At 39.1% G+C, this 19,522-nt stretch overlaps 1 protein-coding gene across 9 annotated transcripts in view; it reads left to right on the top strand.

Annotated features, from left to right (window-relative positions):
- Nucleotides 1–111: 111 nt before the first annotated feature.
- The window catches only part of Chd2 (chromodomain helicase DNA binding protein 2), a 115,914-nt gene continuing 96,503 nt past the window's right edge, over nucleotides 112–19,522 (top strand). For 4 of the 9 annotated variants that reach the window (XM_029479424.1, XM_029479425.1, XM_029479421.1 and 1 more), the window contains exons 1-2: nucleotides 112–2,631; nucleotides 2,973–6,600. In XM_029479424.1, coding sequence (XP_029335284.1) covers nucleotides 6,500–6,600 — 101 coding nt within the window. In that variant the 5' untranslated portion in view covers nucleotides 112–2,631; nucleotides 2,973–6,499. Of the gene's footprint in view, nucleotides 6,601–19,522 lie in introns of all 9 variants that reach the window. The other 5 variants (XM_029479426.1, XM_021169095.2, XM_029479427.1 and 2 more) reach the window with 4 other exon arrangements.

Genomic DNA, 19,522 nt, shown 5'->3' with positions numbered 1-19,522 from the left:
GAATGGTCCTTTGGTTAAAATAGATATATTCTCTCTTCCCCTTCCCCCTTTCTTCTTTTTTTTTTTTTTTTTTTTTATTTTTTTTTTTTTTTTTTTTTTTTTTTTATTTTTATTTTTTCAGGACAGGGTTTCTCTGTGTATCCTTGGCTGTCCTGCAACTCTTTGTCTGTAGACCAGCCAGGCTTGGAATTTGCAGTGATCTTCCTGCCTCTGCCTCCTGAGTGCTGGGATTAAAGCTATACACACCCAGTTTGGCAGGCTTTTTATTATAGGGTTTAAATAAATTCCTTTGAGTTTGGGTTATTTCAAAATATCTTGCATTGTAATCATTGGGTAATGGTAACTTTGAATGTGTCAGGAGATTATAGTGAATATATAATATAAAACAAAGTACTGGTCTCATTTCCTGTATAGTCCAAGACAGTCTCAGTGTCTTTCAGTTTTTGTTGATGAAAGTCGTCCTTTGCCATGTGAAATGCTCATCTGAATATTTGAGTTATACTAACTTGTATTGTATTGTCTTATATTAGAGGTGTATTTTTAAAGTCTTTGGGTATACATTAAAGGGCTTACTTAATATGAAAGTAGTATAATTTATTTACATTTGAAAAAAATCCTGTTTTTCTTGTTTTGTGCAGTTGGGAGTTTAAATGAATCATACCATGCTTTAGATTGGTTACCCATGGTTAAAATCAAATGCCAGGTTTTCATTGATTGCTACTTTGGTAATAAATATGATAAAGCAGTGATGGGGGCTTTGTTGACCAAATGACGATTGATGGTGTTTTTCTCAGTATAGAGAACAAAGAATGAAATAATCTGTTATTAATGTAAACTACCTTAGAATCCACCTCTGTGGTTGATACAGATGCAGTGTTTGTTCTTTGGATGATGTGAGGTGGTTGATATTTGTAAATTGAAAACTTGAGATTTTGGATTTGGATTTTGATGGAAATATGTTTGAAGACTTGAAACTGGATTATGGATTTTACATTTTCTTGGATTTAACATAATTACGTTTGGTAGTGAAACTAAAATGAATTACTTGGTTGATGGAGTGTCCTGGTTTTGACCAATAGGGTACAGTACAGGACTGTTTTAGTTTTTGGACGTGTGGATGTGCTTGGTTACTTGTCTGCATGGGAGAGAGAGAACACTTTGTTGCATTTGTAATTTTGTTTCTATAGACCTCGTGCTCCCATCTGGAGGGGGTTTGTCTTTGACAGTTGATAATTGGCTGGTAGATTCGGCCTATTTAAGTGAAGGACTAGTGATTGAGGAAATGTGAGTGTACTTAGAATTCGATTTCAAACATGAGTGAAAGGGTTCTTTTGGTTTTGGAGTTGAGGTTGAGTGTTTGATTTAAAGGTGACCAAGGTTGGTGTAAATTCTTGAATTCGAAGTTATTAATTCTGCCCAAATATATGTAAGAAGTAAATATGTTTGATGTGTGGCATTTCCAAGATTAATGGTTTACAAAGAAGTTTGTTTCTTCTGGGGGAAAATGGTTGTATTAACTTTTGCTCTACTGCAGTTGAACACTAGGGAGGCGCTCTTGAGTTGTAAAAAATTACCCCTTCCTTCCAGTTGAGATGGAAAATTCCCCCTTAATCTTTAGATGTTTTTAGGCACCATAAAGAAGGCAAGAGTTGATTTAATTTATGGTGTTGCAATGTTGCGTCTATCTACAAGCCATTTACCCATGCTGGGGTGTTAATTTTTTTAAAGATTAGTACTTAAACTGAGCTTTAGAGCCTCTAGAAATTATCTTTATTTCAAAATGGCTTGATAAAACTCCACTTCCTGTCCAGGGAGGAAGTTATTTTAGCTCAAGGACTGAAATATTTAGCAGATCTTTAGACAAAAGGAACAAATTACATTTCTCTCTGGCTTAAAAAGGGTGCTTGAGCCAGAGGGGGTTAAGAAGCCCTTCCCCCTCCTCCTGATGGAGTGGTCTGGAGGGGCAGGGAGGTGTGGAGTTGGGGGTCTTAAGGCTCTCTTGGATGGAGAATCTGGTTCTTTTTCTTTCTTTTTTTTTTTTTTTTTGGTGGAGATGAAGGGGTGGGTCTATGGTACATCACCTGAGTTGTGGGGTAAATGTAGAGAGTGTCAATCAAAGGCAGAGCTCTCAGAGCTGGGAAGGAGGCTCTAGATGGCGGCTGTGCCTTAGAGAGAGCGCGCTTTGCTCCCTGCTTCGGTTCACTTTACGCAACTTTCCCTAACTTTCGGGCAGCCTCAGGGGGCCCCCGCAGCCCCCTGCCTCTTCTAGTGACTTACTGGGGTCGATGCGAACCTTTTTTTGGGAGAATAGCTGCTTTTAGGAGCTTTCTTTTCGTGCCTTGTTGGAAGAAGCTGCCGTATTGAGAGCCCAGGTCGTTGTTTTTTCCAGCTTAGAAGCCATGGCGCACCTCCATTTTTGTGCGCTCTCCTAATGAGGTTTTTTTTTCCCCTTCCGGACCTGTTTTAGTATTAATTATTGCTTTATTTTTTGACAAGTCAACATATTTGAGGATTATTTCATTTACTTTTTGTTTTTTAACGGAGAATTTTGCGTTTTTAAAAATTATTTTGGATCGGATATTTTTCTACTACTAGATAGGACTCTTGCTTTGGACCTACTACATGGATCAGGTAAGTCCATGATAATCAGTGATAATTTTTAAAAAATTAATGTTGAACTTGGCTTTATTTACTGTAAATATGAGAAATTCCTGGATGACGCAATAAGATAGAGAGATTGTTATTTGTATCCAGTGTGTTACTTTTGAGAAACTTTCCTTATTGATAGCGATGCTTCTGTCGTTCAGTTTATCCCCCACTCATTTTAAAACGGAAAAATAGAAATATTTTGTTTTTCTGGTGTTTATCGTTGTTGCATTACATGAATATCGCTAACATCGTCAGGACTTTGTTCCTGATAATAAAACCATCCGCAGAAGCTGGGACCTCACCTTTCTTTCAACTTTTGACAGTAAATACCTGGGCACAGGACTTCAAAGCAAACACAGATTCCCCCTCCCCCTTAATATTTAAGAATTAAAAGATGATGAGAAATAAGGACAAAAGCCAAGAGGAGGACAGTTCGCTACACAGCAATGCATCGAGGTATGAGCTATCAACTTTCTTTCTTTCTTTCTTTTTTTTTTTTCTTTCGGGAAACCTCAGCTTACACTTGTTTACTTTGACAGACATGGATTGCTGTCTGTATTTCAAGAATTTTCTAACTTAGGTTGGTTTTTAAAGCGTGACCTTGAGATTGCTAACATGCCACACCCTGATTTTTTTGGTATCAATTTATGAAAGTTGAGTTGTGACTTAAGGCCTCTTACAGCATTCAGAAGGTAAGGTACTTTTCTCCGGAGGGGCCTTTCCTAGAAACTGTAGTTTTTCTGTCAGTAAATTTTCAGGTTTTAGGTTTTCATGCTGCAGAAAAATGACCTTGTCTGTTTAGCCATTGCTGCATTGCACCATTTTACATACAAGGCAAATTTTTTTCTTTGAAGAATCTGGGATATTCAAACTTGTAACCGAGGGCCATAGAGCAGCCTGGTAGTAGTAAATTATAGTAAATAGACATTTGAGAAAGTTATATGAATGAAAAAATGTACATTTAAAAACGCAATCACAAATAGGACCCCTTGACTGATGCCTTTCAGTTTATATTTTTGATTGTTTCGTTTGATACACGTGACAATTAAAATTTTTTTTATGACTTATCAAAACCTTAATAAATAGTTCCTGAGATCATTAAATCTGTAACCACAAAAATCTTGGAATGCTATTAATACTTAAGCTTTGTGTTTGTTACTATGACAATGTAATTGTATTTTTTTATGCTTAAAATGTCACAAGGTTTATGTTGGTGTGTTAAGACAGTCCTTTCTGGTTGACAATTGTATTTTATTTTACCCTTATGTTTTAGTTGGTGCTGTTTTAAATGTATCCATTTATTTTGACAGTGTCCTGTAATGCTTTCTCTTCTGAAGCTTTTTAATGTGCTGTTTGTTTAAATCATGATTTCTCTTTCATTCTTTGAAGTAGCTTATCAGTGGCTGAAGTAATAAAGCATATAAGATATTTTTTGTTGTATGACTGTATCTTTACGTTAATTTAAAAATGTGAATGCATTTCTGGATGTGTTCTTTAGAATTGTCATGTCATAGTTTTAAAATCATGCAGCTAACAAGAATGATTGGTATATGATCCAATTTTGATTTTACTTTATAATTTTGCATAAAATTTTTTTAAAATTAGCTTTTAAATTTTGAAGTGTGGAATATAGTTTATGACAAATTGATGAATTTACTCTTTACTAAAAATATTTTGAGCCTTGCTTTAAAAAATACATTTCCAAATTTCTATACAAATTGAGTAGTTACAATTTTGGATATCTTTTAAGTTGCTTTTGTAATTATTGGGTCAAGAACAGAAAGCTTCTAATGCAAAACTAATTTTCTGGAAAGTCACATTTTGAAGGTATAGTATATAGGAAGCTTCAGATATATTTGACAGTTATGAAAGACCCAGTATTAAACTTGTTACTCCCTTGAGTATATGATTTGCATATTCTCACCAGGGTTTTGGCTTTCTTATGCAAGGTTTTTTGTTTCATGATCAGACTGCTCTAACTCTTAAGTGATGTCTTTGAATAAACTTTACCCAGAATTATCTGGGTAATAACTTGGGCATTGTGATGCATTTAATTCCTTTAGTCAAAACAAGAAGCAGGTTTTTACTGTTTTTTGCCAAGTATACCTTAAATCATACAGTTGATGAATGTCCAGAATACTCCAGACTCGTTCAAGATGGAGTTACTTTTAAATTACTGTTACTCTTAAGTTATATACATTATTAATGCATGTATACAGTTATGACATTACTTCCTTTAAAGATTGTAAAGTTTAAAGAATGTTTGTGTTTTGTGTGATGATATTTCTCCGGAGTTGAAATTTATGCTGCCCTTGTGTAGCTAGCTGTTCCTGTGTCATCCAGCAGGCTGACACTATAGAGAATTAATTTTTGAAATAATAGTGTTTAGGGAACACAACTAAAGCACCACCTTTGCAGCCTGATACTGCAGGGATTGAGAGGAATTGCTTTCAGATCAAATACATTTTGTAACGAGAATCACTTGAGAGACTGGGATCAGCAAAAGTTTTAAGTTTAAGTCTTCCTGTTTTTGAAGCAAGCACTATACTTTTAAAATAGTGATTATGTGTATTGCATTTTTTAAAGTTAATGCAGAAGTCTAATGTGCTTTTATATCACGTATTTTGGAGATAAGTTTTTACGTTTTAGAATGCAATTGTAAACATTTCACATCTGTAAATTTTTAAATACAGTAGTCTTAGTGATGGACATATAAAGTATGCCAAACACTTAAGTTATATCCAGGAACGGAAGGAAACCAGGGGGGAAGGAATGCACATGTTCTAGCACATGGTATTTCTAAATTGAAAATTAAATATCTATCTAAAAATTGTCTTGCCTTTGAGCCATATTTTGGTATCCTGAGGTGTGGGTAAATCTTAACGTTTTTCGCTAGCCTTGTAAGGCAGGGATGATTAGAAAAGGCATGTGCAGTGTTTGTGTACTGGAACAGGCAGTTTTAAGTGGCAGCCATTTTATGACGCTGCTAATAATACTTTTAAAAAATCGAATTTTTCAGAAGGCTGAAAACAAACCTAATATCAGAACATCCCTTTCCCCACGTTCCCATAAGTACTCTGATGATGAAATAAAAGGCAGCTCGGTAGTTGGCCCAGGCAGCAGTTCTCGGAGGCCTGGCATCTTGGTGCAAGTCCAGCTCAGTCACAAAATGGCTGTTCCTTTGTGCCGCAGCGCTGACAGACATACTGCATTGCACTGTGTACTCGCCAAACAGCAGGAAGTTGCTGTGCGGAGTTCAAAGGCCGGCCGGCGCTGGCGGCGGGTGCTGATTGGCTGTGTGAGCGCCTGGTAACAGCAGGGTCAACGGTGGCGCCGTCGGGCTGGTCCCGCCCCTTGACGTCAGACGGAGTGGGCGGGAGAACGCGGTGACGCGTGGCCTCGTGCGTCGGTCTGCTGCTTCCTCTATGGGCTCGGCTAGCGCCGGGGGCGGGGCAGAAGAAGGGAATTTTGGTCGGGACTTTCCGGTGGGCGGCTTCTTTCCGGACCGATTTGGATCCTTGCAGTCTTTAGGCCTGGCGTGTAGTGGTCCACACCACACCCTAGTGTGTTCCCGAGCCCGTTCTTGGAATGTTTATCCTCTTTTGGAGAAAAGACACAGTAATCGTAAATCTCCAAGTAGTAGTACGCTAGTTTTTTTTTTTATTTACAGTTTCGCCTTTTCAAAAAAAAATTTTTTTTAATGTTCCGGTGCGTTTTCTCCCGTTTAGTCCCTCGTTCTGTGTAAAGAGATTAGTGAGTTTCATTTTGTTCCCATTGGTTGAAAGCAGTTCAGTGTGAGTGTAATGTTTTTAATTCAAAGGCCTTAACGGGTGTTTAAGCTCTGTCATACATGGCTCATAAACCAAGGGAAGAACATTTGAGCTTGTCCCCGTGCATTTTCACTTGGTATCAAACATTTTCTCAATTGACATTTGAGGAAGAAAAACTCAGGTCAGTATCTCTAGTGGTTTGTAAGAATCGCAGTGGGGTAGTTAAAGAAATGTTCTAGGAACGTTTATTTATATTATAACTACAAGTGTCAGTGCATTAGGCAATACAGAACTGTTTAGTGTCCGCAAACTATTAAAGTGTTACTGGCACTGGCTAAGACTCAACCTTGGCTGGTAGTAGAATTACTTGGTAAGGTCTTGAAATGCCTTGGCTGTAGTCTCCCTTTAGGTTATTTCTGGTAAACTTCTGTGTGGCTGCTCATTTCCTGCCTTGTTTGGGGTCCCTTGTAAGAATTTATTTTTAAAAATAGTTTACCAACTCTGGTTCCAAATTAACTCATAAATAATGAATTTGACCTCGAAGAAAAAGCAGTGTTAGTACATCTCTTTGTTGTTTACTTAAATATTCTTCATTCCAGTATAGTTTAGAACTATTAAACTATTCCTTAGGAGACACCATTAGCAATTCAGTAGATTATACTTTAAATATGGGCAACAGAGTGTGGTGGCATATACCTTTCACCCAGTAAGTGGCAGAGGGAGGCAGACCTGTGAGTTCAAAGCCACTCTGGTCTGCAAACAGCTCCAGGACAACCAGGGCTATACAGTGAAGACAGTCTTAAAAATGGTATGGGCTTCAATGCACCTAGAAATGTTTTTATGGGTGTTTATGAAAGGAACAATTCCCTGTAATGGATTTTATAGATTTCCCTTAATCTTGGTTGTTTAGGTGAAATTCTTAGTAAATTAGGGATTTTAAGATTGTTACACAAAAGAACTACGCAGAAGAATTTATTCATGGCTATTATGCACAAAATGCTTAATATCCTTAGAGATCTATGTTTTGTAAAGTGGTTCTGTATTTACTGGTTTCAATACATTTTAAAGGGATTACTAATTAAAAGCAAGAAAAATAAAAGTATGTTGACACTAGAAGGAAGGTAGTAATTCGATCTTCCATTTTTGTGTATTAGAATTAAATTATATTGGTATTAGGTTTTAGTGTTTACTTGTAGCCAACATTGCATTGTGTTTATGAGAGAGAGGATAAACAGTTTTATGGACGGTATCTTCAGCCTAGGTACTGCACTGAACAGGCTTGTGTGTGTGTATTATCATCACTGGTCTGGTGATTCAGGAGCTGGTTCCACTGGAGCCAGTGAATGTAGCAAAATATTACTTTAGGTCTGCCCTTTGATCCTTTTCCTTTACACCCTGTGTAAATACGTCAGGATATGCCAAGAAACGTGTGTGTGGTTTCACTAATAAAATTTGGACTTTGGTGAGCTTTGGTGACACTTGACTTTAGTTCCAGCTCTCAGGAGTCAGAGGCGGGCAGATATCTGAGTTTGAGGCCAGCCTGGTCTACCGAAGGACTTCCAGGACATTGAAAAGCCCTGTCTTGAAAAACAAAAACAAATCTTGGCAAAACAAAACAAAACCCTTGTACTTTGTAATGTTTTTTGTGCTCTATTATAGATTAAGTCAGTGGGGGTTGGGAGAGGTGGCTAACTTGATAGTCTGTACGAAGCCCCTGGGTTTGGGTCCTAATTTCCCAAACTGGCTGTGACATACCTGAAATGTTTTTATCTGGTTGGGATGTGGATCCTGGAGAATAAGAATTTCAAGGCCATCCTCAGCTGTGTAGAGTTTCAGACTGGGCCTCCATACCTGAGATTCTAAAATCAGATACAAAGGTGCAGTTAATAGAGGTTTGCAAACAATATTTGATATGTTTTGGAAGCTAATTGTTTGAGGACTAAATGTATAATTTTATCTGAACTGTGCATACTTTACTGCGGTGTTCAGCCCAGCTGTCTAACTTTGCATCAATAGTTACTAAGATCACCTGAGGTCCACATCCATACCATCTCAAAATTTGGCAGCTACTACTGAAGATCCTTAGTGCTTTAGCTTTGCCTGACTACTTTAGAGCTCCTTTCTTGAGTTGTAAAGCTTTCTTGAGGAGCTTACTTTAACACAGAAACTGTTTAAACACTTACCCTTCACCCAAAGTTAGTTACTTTTGCATACCAATAGAAACCACTTGTAGCTTGCTTATCTTCAGTGATTGCCATGTTGCTGAGTATTACCTCATCCATTCCAGCATGATCAGGCAGTCTCTCCAATGGTACCCACTATTACTTGTTTTGGAACTTTAAAGAGATTACTAAGGGGGGGGGGTGGGGGAAGCCAGACTAAAACTAATTTGGCCCAAGCATCAAATGCCCAGAGGCTGCTTTCCTTTTTAAAATCAGCAGTTTAGCACAGTGGTTACTTTTGTTTATGTGTATGCTGTGACCTCTGATCCCTAATCCTTACTTGATTAGGTGACACTGGGCCAGGCACTTCTGCAAAGCTATGCTGGAAATATTTGAGCTCAAATTATGACATGAGGATCAGGCCTTTCTGAAGTACATAACCAGCATGGAAGGAAGCTGGCGTTGATGCTGTGTTTTCTGAAGCAGTTTGAACACTTCATTTCTGGGCTTGCTTAAGGATGGTTTGATGTTTCAGACATATGTTTTCCTGGCTAGCTATTATATTTTTAAAAAGGTTGTGGGTTCTCTTGTAGTTTGGGGGAAAGTAGGCTCCACTGCTGTTTTGTTTTTAAAAATGTATCCTTTCTAAGTGTATTAGTGTTTGGCTGTATACATGTATGTATGTATGTATGTATGTATGTATACTGTGTGAGTGTGCCTGGGGCCCTGGAGGCCAGGAGAGGACATTATCCCCTGGGACTTGAGTTACTCAAAATTGTGAGCTGCCATGTGGGTGCTAAGAACTACAAACCTACATCCTCTGCAAGAGTAGCAAGTGCTCTCCTAGGCTTAGCCATCTTTCCCTTCCTGCCCCTTTAAGGAGCTGGGTAAAGGTTAGGCTTATTAGTTTTATGGTTTAATTCTCAGTCCTGTTCTTGTGAGTCAAGAGCTGTGTATGTGGTGGATATCAATTCAGGTTTTACTTTAGTACTAAAAGCCTCCATTGTACATTATTTGGGGGCATGAGTGTAGACCTTGTTAATTATTACGGGGTTGTGAGGATGAAGTATTAGAATGCCTCTGGAGGTCCTTAGGAAAGAACCTAGCACACTGAAAGTACCCAGTGAATGTAAGCTGCTAGTAACACTGTTTTCTTATATTACGGCTCCCCTAACCCTTCCCCTGCAGTTGTAAGTGCCTTCTGAAGAGACAGGTTCTGCTTAAGTGCCCTGACTGGTGGTTGCTGGGTTATCAGAAGTCCTTTTTAGACAAGTTAGGAGAGAGATTTTCAAAAATGACCTCAGGAGGCAAGTCCCCCTTCAAAATCTTGTGCATTATGTATTGTAAAGTCAGTTTTATTTTTTTTTCTTCCCCAGAAGAGCTAGCCCCTTCAGGAGCCTGATTATTCTTCCTGTTGTCTGAGTCACAGCCCTGCCCTTTGGCAGTATAGCTGAGTTCCCTTCCCCTTCCCTTGGGTAATTACTGCCTGTCTTCCTAACTCCTGCCCCAGTTTGCTTTTCAAGCTGTCCTAGGAGAGCTGACTAGTGAGCTTTCCTAGTAGTAGAAAGTAGTAGTAAGTTAGTTGCAGCCCATCTAGTTGACCCCAGTTAGCCTGCCCTAGTACTATACCCTGATTTGCCTGCCCATGTCTGCTGTGCACTCTATTCCCTTGGAACTATAGTGCCAAGACATGTGACTTGTGATCTCTGTCTCTCTCTGTCTCTCTCTGTCTCTCTCCACTTCGGTTTGTTTGTCTCAGACAGTGAAGGTCTTTTGTAGAAAGCTCTCCATGTGGTTCAGACTTACCAGTGGTCTCCTAGTTGTAGTGTCTCCATGTGTTCCATAGCTTCCGATGGAACGAACATCTTATTTTCTTTAGTTGTAACTGCTGGCCTGTCACATGCTCCTTGTTGACACTTGCAGGCCAGTGTTTTTAGTTTACTGTTCAGGAAATGGATGGATGGAATTCTGAGAGAAGAAGTTGGAGGTCTAGTGGAGAGAAACGTTTCTGTGCTTGCTTAGTGTTCTCCAGCTCCAGGCATTTGTGTCAGGCGTGGAGTGAGGACTTTTCTACAGAGGCAGGGGGCCTCCTCTGGCTCGATGTGCTGTATGTTCTGCTGGTCTCGTTCATAGTGTATTTCATACTCACACTCTTTAGATGGATTCAGGAGTTTGTTTGGGCATTAATCTCTTTAAGTTTACTTAGTACCTTCTCAAATCTTAAAAAGAACTACTTGATTTCAATACATTTATATTCCAATCTGACTTCACCTTCCCCCATGTGGCTTACGGAGGTCATTATCTTACCAGATTATCCAGGAGTGGAGTATAAATTCCAACTAACATCAACATTTTAAAAACTGATTAAGAAAAATCCTTAGGGAATCTCATTCATGCAGTCTGTCTTTTGAAGCGGAGTCTTCCTTTCTAGCCCTGGTTGGCTTATAGCTCACTCTGTAGGTCAGGCTGGCTTTTGAACTCTGCTCTGGCACTGTGGTTGAGAAGGGCATCTGCCCCAGCCCGGGCCGCTTTGCTTTTTTTTTTTTTTTTTTTTTTTTTTTTTTAGATACTTTCTCTTTGTAGCCCTGGCTGTCCCAGAATGCTATCCTCAACTGAGGTCCACCTGCCTCTGTTTCAGAGTCCTGGACCTAAAGACACATACCACCTGAGCTCCAAATGGTCCTGTGTCTGTGATCTTTGTATTTTGATAGGTATAAGTCTGTAGATGAAATGGGTGTGAGAGACTGTTTAAAAGAAATGAGAAGACTCCATAGCAGCTGCCATTCATTGGGCCTGCTGTGAACCCAGCCTTGTTCCTGAAGAGGTACGATTATTATCCCTGTTCTGTAAATGAGAAGACTGACGCATAATGTAGTCATTAGTGGAATTCTGACTCAGGGTTTTGGTAGCTGGCTCTTGGGTGGTTGTTGATTCAGAAAAAGCTGTAGAAGAAATTAGGTGGCGTCATCCTCTTCTGCTCCTAAAGTTTTTATATTTTTGTCTCGCTCCCTCCTTCCTTTTTCCTTCCTTCCTTTTGTTTGTGGTGTATGTAGTTCATGTACATACTGAGGCCAGATGAGGAAGTGGGGTGACCTCTGTCATCACTGTCTGCCCTATTCCTTCTAGACAGGTTCTCACTGAATCTGCAGCTAGGCTGGCAGGCTCCACTAAGCCTTTTCCTATGTCTCTCAGAACTGTATTTTTAGACCATACCTGCCTTTATTTTGTTTTATTTTACTTTTAAAGACAAGTCTTCACTATGTAGTTCTGGCTACCTTAAATTTGTATTTTGTGTGCGACTGTTTCTTGTATGCACCTCATGTACCCTTGTAGACCAGAAAATGGTATCAGATCCCCATGGAGCTGGAGTTCTAGACAGTTGTGAGCTGCCAGGAGGGTGCTGGGAATGGAATCTGGAAGAACAGCAAGTGCTCTTTAACCCTGGGCATTGCTGGCCCCACAGTTGGCTTTTTATGAAGATTCTCCTCCCCAGCCACCTTTTACATTTTATTCTACTTTTTTGAGACTGGTTCTCTGCATAGCCCTGGCTGTTTTGGTCCTCACTCTTTAGATCAGGCTGGCCTCCCAGAGTGTGGGGTTAAAGGATATACCACACACAGCCACCTTTTTTCATTTTAAGAAATAAAAAACTCAAGAGAGTACTGTGCATTGTGGATGTGATTTTTCAAAAGGCCATTATTTTACATCAGAAACTCTAGTGAAAGTGTGGCCATTGAAGTGGTTTCCTTGGCTGTAGTTAAAACGGAAGAGTGTAGGTGGATGTGCCGCTATTGAAGTGGTTTCCTTTGGGGCAGCTGCATCCCGACAGTGTTAGGTGGATGGGGAGGGAAACCTTAGACTTGCACTTTTGTTGTTTGGCTTATTGCTACACATGCACTTCGGGCTAGTCTAATTTGTGCTTGTGGTCCCTCCTCTGTATCCCAAGTTTAATTTTTGTGCATATTTTGCTTTGAGAATTACCTGGATAATGAAACCAAGCATGGTAACTGATGGTGACTTAATGATTAGTGTGTCCCCTGTTCAGATTCAGATGCATGCTGGTTGACATCCTCATAGGCAGTATGTGGAGGATGCTGAGGGCAAAGTTGGAACCCATGGACCAAAAGTTCCGTTCACTCTTTCTCTTTAACAAAAGTTTGTCTTTTGAGTTCAGCTTTGTTATGTCTTTATATGTTTTACATTTTGTGTATATATGTATGCACGTGTGTGTATACACACACACACACACACACATTTATATATATATATGTATATGTATGTATGTAACAGTCCTCCAGTGACTACAGGTTTCAGAGTTTTGGCAACAGGATAGGGTTGTGTGACAGGTGTATAGAGAGCTATCAACAGTTTGGATCTCTGTTCTTTTTCTCTCTTTTTGGAGATGTTTTCACCCAGGCTGGATTGTAATTTGAGACAGTTCAGCCTTGGTTTCCTGAGTGATGTTTTTGGTGTGTGATCCACCACCATCTGCCATTTTGCTTATTTTTAGCTTGTTTTTGGGCAAGAACTCGGGAGGTTTTTAAAAAATCTTTACTGGGGGCTGGTGAGATGGCTCAGTGGGTAAGAGCACTGACTGCTCTTCCGAAGGTCCTGAGTTCAAATCCCAGCAACCACATGGTAGCTTACAACCATCCGTAATGAGATCTGATGCCCTCTTTGGTGCATCTGAAGACAGCTACAGTGTACTTATTTATTTATAATAATAAATAAATCTTTTTAAAAAATCGTTAGTGAAGCAGGGGTTGAACAATGGCAGCTTTTACCCTTGATGCTGTGTGGTTGCTCACCATCATTTTATCTTACTTGGGAACATACAGGTTATTACCAGGTGCTGAGGTGCTGCTGGCATTGAGTACATAGGCATGTGGGATGCTAAGCAGCCTATAGAGGTGCTCCCTCAACAGTAGCTCCAGCTCTGTCAAAGATGGCTTAGATAGAAAGCATTTATGACGAGAAATGTGGAGTTTGTTGGTGAGTGCTAAACGGAGACCTCCTTACCTGGTTTGTTTTCTTAGCTAGCTCCAAGGACTCTTGAGGACGTGGGGATACATTAAACATTTATTATTGGGATTAGTAACTGGGGCTTTTAATCTCCTTTGATCTTATAAAAGTCTTTAAGAGTTAGAGTCTATGAGTTAGCTAGTAAGAAAATAGACTTGGTTTAAAAGAAACTCCTGGCCATTTATTCTTAGTGTTCAGGATGTAACTATCCCCTTTGATGGGTGGTTACACCTTGTTTATGAGTTCAGGGAGGTTTCCTTGTAGCTTCTCTGTAGCTTGGCCTGGCTAGTCTTGTTTTTACCTGAGTGGAAAGCCTTCTTTTTTCCTTTAGTGTGTTACTGTTGCCAGATCCTGATTATGCATATCATTTTCCATGTAGATCATTTCTAGCTTCTTTGATGTAATTCACACCCACATTTGCCAGGGCCAGTAGAGTACAAGGTAAGCCATCTAAGTTGATGAAATGTCAATTAGTTATTGGGGAGTAGAAGTAGTATCAGAAAGCTTAAGATGGCTTCTGCCTGGTCCCAGATGAGTTTCAGAAATACTAGATAAATGCTGGGTATTTTCCCTGGCCCAGCCTCCAGAGTAGCTAGGGGGGTATAGGCTTGTACCACCAGCTCTGTTACTCTCACACATACTGGGATTGAACCTAGAGAGGCCTTATGAGTGGTGGGAAAGCCCTCCGCTGCTCTAAACTGCTGACCATTGGCTGCTTTAATTTGAGAAATATGGTTGGGATTTAGCTTTCTTATTCCATGAAATTGTAAGTACCATTTTGTATATTTTTCTTTAAAGTGAAAGTGAATTTTCCTATATTAGTTATTATACATAAGTGCACTGTAGCTGTCTTCAGACACACCAGAAGAAGGCATCAGATCTCATTACGGGTGGTTGTGAGCCACCATGTGGTTGGTGGGATTTGAACTCATGACCTTCAGAAGAGCAGTCAGTGCTTTTAGCCGCTGAGCCATCTCGCCAGCCCTATATTGTTTTTAATAATTGATATTAAATACAATATATAGTAATATATAACAAACGATTTCTTATATTGGCCCAGTATCCTTGTTTTTATTTTATTTGTTTATTTTTTGTATTTTGAGACAGGGCTTCTCTGTGTAGGTAGCTCTGGCTGTCCTAGAACTTACTCATAGTGATCAGCCTCCTACCACCTCCCAAGTGTTGGGTGGGCACTCAGGGAAGTTGAGCTTGGGTTCCTCAAAGAAGTTGAGATTAAAGTCTTTTTAGCTATAAGTAAGTACTGCTTTTTATGGCTACTAAAGTTGTATCTTGAAGGGCCACCAAAGGAACCTTTTAAGAATATCCTTCGACAGTGTGGTGCAAGGTCTTGGTCGTCCTCCTCCATTGGCCTCCCATCTCTCCCTTCCTTTTTCTGCTGAAACCCTCTTTTGAGGAACCTTTTCCTTTTGGGGAAGTAGATGGTGGGGTGGATTCTGATTTGTGTTAGCTATGATGACATTTGATAGAGTAGAAGTCTAGGGCACTGACTTTTAGGGGAACTTGAGATGTGCAGCGAATAGCCTGCCGTTAGATCTGTGAGTTCAGGGCCAGCCTGGTCTACTTAGAGTTCCAGCCAGCCAGCCAGGGCTATGGAGAGAGAGAGAGAAAAGAAGAACCTGTCTTAAAAACAAAATCAAGGGCTGGAGAGATGGCTCAGTGGTTAAGAGCCATAAAAACAAGACTGTTCTTCTGTAGGTTCTGAGTTCAAATCCTAATAACCACATGGTGGCTCACAACCATCCATAATGAGATCTGATGCCCTCTTCTGGCGTGTCTGAAGACAGCTACAATGTACTTACCTATAATAATAAATAAGTCTTAAAAAAAAAAAAAAACCAAAATCAAGGTGTGTGTTGGGGGTGGTGGTGTGCGAAGGGCTGGATTTAGTCTTGTTCTGAGAAAAAAATGTCTGAAAGCAGTGAAGTCCTATTTGGAGCTCCTTTGGGCAAATCTGCTGTCACTGTGGTAGCAGGGTTGGAATTATTTATTCTCATTGGTGAGAGTTTTTAGCTAGATTCCACCTTTCCCTGCCACTTCTTAATTTTCCCTGTCTGTTTTGACTAAGAAAGTGAGTTCATGAACGGAATCCTAGGAAGGGATCCTATATGATTCAAAGAAACCTTGCTGGCCATAGTGGTGTTCCTTTAGTTCCAGTGCGTGTAAGGTAGAAGTATTTAGATCTTTTGAGTTCTTGAGTTGCTGTTTCAATAACAAAAACCAGATAAACCTTTTTGAAAAATTATGAAGAAAGCAGAGAGGTTCGGAGAGTTAGTTTTACTAACAGTTAAGACATACCTACAGTCCCATCACATGTTAAGACATACCTACAGTCCCATCACATCTCTTTTACGAGTGTCATTTTGTGCTAACTTGGCAGATAAAAAAATTTTAAAAATGTTTATAGTTTGTATAGTTTTGTTTTAAAACTTATATTTTTAGAATTGTCACTTGTATTTATAGATGTAATCAAGCCCTAATTTTATTCCTGAAGTTATTTGTGTAATATGTATAATTCACATCTTATATATTTTATACGTGGATATGAAGATCATCTCTTTCTTTTTTTCTTCTGGCTTTGAACAGTTTGGCTCTAACTGTTGCTTTGGTTTATCCAGGTAGCATACATACACCTATGTATTGATTTGCAGGAGGGTTTTTGTTTTTGTTTTTAAAACTCAGGGTTTCTCTGTGTATCCTAGCTGTCTTAGAACTCACTCTGTAGACCAGGCTGGCCTTGAACATAGAGATTCACCTGCTTCTGCCTCCCAGCTGCTGGGATTAAAGGCGTGCGCTACTACTGCCTGGGGCTTGCACATGTATTTTTAAGAACCATTTCTGGAACAGGCAAGATAAGCTGTCAGTTTGACCTTCACATGTGTGTCCTGGTCTATCATGTATGTGCACCCAGTAAGTAAAGACTGGGGGGAATAGAAAAAGAAGAGAAAGAAATGTTACTGGTTAATACCTTTTTTCTAAACCTGTCTAAACTTTTGTTAGTGGCATCACTACTGTTTTCCTTACCAGCTTATAATTGCTTAATATTTTTATTAGTTTTGCCAAAATATGTAAAATTATCTCCCACATTACAATGAAGTTTAATTTTTTGATGTTATGTCTTAATTATATATTTTAAAATTTTTATTGGCCATTTTAGTTTCTTTTCTGTGATCATGTTTGCTGTTTTTGCCTAATTTCCTATTGCATTTTAAAAAATTTATGTGTTTTTGCCCGCATGTGTGTCTGTGTGAAGGTGTCACCTCTTGTAGTTACAGACAACTATGAGCCAACATGCAGACATTGGGAATTGAACCCGGGTCCTCTGGAAGAGAAGTCAGTGCCCTTAACCACTGAGCCAACTCTCCAGCCCTCCTTCCAGACTTGTGATATGCCAGTCTTCATATGTTGAATATTTTTTCTTACCCATACATTCAACTTGGTTTTCCTAATTTACTTGGCTTAGCCATGTTTATAACATAATCTTCAGAGTCCTAAGATTTGACTTCAGAAGTATAAGGGATCTTAAAGCTTGAGGAGTTGTTCAAAGTCAGTGATTCAAGTAGCTCTCCCTTTGCATTTCCACCACACCACAGCCTAAAAGGAGCAGTCACATGGCAGGGCAGCTTGGTTGATTTGATAATGTGTTTGACTTAAGAGTGTGCAGTGCACAGCCAGCCTTACCCCAGGAGGGGAAGTGCAGATTCTGTAGTTCTCAGTTGTTAACACAGGTGGACTACATAGACACATTTAAGGATTAGGCTTTTTGCTTTTTCTGACACTTAGTGTCTATAATGTGAACTTTGTGTGGATAGCTCTTCTTGGAACTTCCTTGTGTTCTTCAGATTTGCATTTACCAGCTGTAATTCCCAAGCTTTGTCAAGTAGTAAGAAGTTCAGCCATTTTGTGAGTTAGGGGAATAAATCACAGTGTGCTGAAATGGATGCCTTTGGACCCAGAACCCGCAGGCTTTCTCTTTTAAGTGCAGTGTCGTTGTGCTGTCCTCTTGTGGCCATTTTGAAAATGATACTTTAAGAAATGGAAGTGACCCTGTTGTTTTTAAAGTTCAGTTTACGAAAGACTGCTTCATTTCCTAAAAATCTTAGTAAAGCTGTTTTTTCCCTTTTCTTCTCTTCTTCTCTCTTTTTCTCTTTTGACACACTTTTTTTTTGGTTCAGTAGAAAGTATAAATTTTGTTTTATAGCATTTGAATAATTTTCAGATGAATAGGCTTTTTATGAGGCTGTGGTACATAATTCATGTGAATATAATTTTTGACTGCCTTGTAACTATTACACCTTGGAAGTTAGGTTATTATTATCATAGCAGAAAGTCCTTTTATTTGAGGATTGTCACATATAAATTGAATTTGCCCCTCCACCCCCACTCCATTTGGATATAGGACACAGGATATATTTGGATATAGGACCCTAATTTTCATCTTCTCAAGTGTTGCTATTAAAGCATGTAGCACATGCCAGGCTGCCCTTTTTATTTAGTCTTAGAAAACCTCTGAGTCCATGTGAAAGTTCCTGTGTAGAGCTGACATATTCAGGACTACTCGGTGTTAGGAATGCCATGTCACTTCAGTTGTTGCTTCTCTCCTGTTAGAGGGTTTAAAAGGACCATGTTCCTTCAGCAGTAAGGACCTCAGCCTTTGCTTATTATCTCAGCACTAGTGAGGCAGAGGCAGTGTGGCTGGCAAAAAAAAAAAAAAAAAAAAAAAAAAGAAGAAGAAGAAAAATCAAAACAACAACCTCTCCTCCCAAAAACCTTTATTAAGGTTTTTATGAAAATCATTCCTTCTCTTGAAATATGTTATCATCTAACTTGCTTGTTCCAAAATAAAGCTCTTTGTTTAGATGGGGGTCTCTGCATATCTTTCATGCTTTCCTTAATTTTGTGATGATAGACCTGTCCCTTAATACATGGGTTAACAAAAAGTCCTTCCTTCCTGATTTTTGGAGACAGTGTCTCTTGTGTAGGGTTGAGTGCTTGTTCTTGCCTTGCTTGCGTTTTTCTGGATGTGTTTGTTTAGTTAGTCAACTAGTTTGTACACCGAAAATATTGAAGCCTTAGAAGCAGCTGTGGAGTTCATCACTAAAGCCACAAACATGCCCATATCTTCTCTGGTGACATCTGTTTTCCTCAGCTGCACAGGTGCCTAACTTTATTTTCCTGGGTTTTGTTTTTGTAGTATTTTGTTTTTTTCCTTTTTATTTTATAAGCATGGAATCTAATAGCATGGCCCTTTCCACAGAACGAGCCACTCTTAACACATTTGTAGACTAGCATTTACTCACATAAATGTGTGCTGATGGGAATGTGGGTGTTTTGTGATAGTTGTATGCAGTGTTGCATTTTTAGTGGTCACTTGTACACAAGCAGAAACACAGCTTTCCAAAAGGTATATACAAAATATTACAGCTTTATTGGTTATACTAAACAATGGGAAAAGAACCACTTTATTTAGAAATAAAGATAAAACAGAAATGAATCACGGATATTTCTAGATTATTAGTTAAGAGAACAATTTGAATATAACCAGAGTGCACATTGAAATACAGTGCACTGTGTGGCAATTCATAGGGACTTGTTCTTACACTGCATTGCTATATTATGTTACATCTGCTGTGAGTCCTGCTTTTCAGCAGAAGACGAAGCCTTTGTTGTTAACTCTGCTGCTTTCTGCAGTACACTGAGACTGTCTCTTGTACTTTAGTTTAGCATTTGTCACTTACACTGGAATATTTCTTTGCTCAGAGAATATGTTGATTATACTGTGTTGCTCTGATAATTTTAGTTATAATGATTGTCATGTGATTTCACACACAAATTCTTGTTTGTCTGGAGTTCAGCTGGAAAATGAAGTCATTTCTTTTCTTTTTTCTTCTTTCTTTTTGG

This window comes from Mus caroli, chromosome 7 (genome assembly GCF_900094665.2).
Source record: "Mus caroli chromosome 7, CAROLI_EIJ_v1.1, whole genome shotgun sequence".
NCBI classification, from domain to species: Eukaryota; Metazoa; Chordata; class Mammalia; order Rodentia; family Muridae; genus Mus; species Mus caroli.
This window is presented reverse-complemented; position numbering and strand designations above follow the sequence as displayed.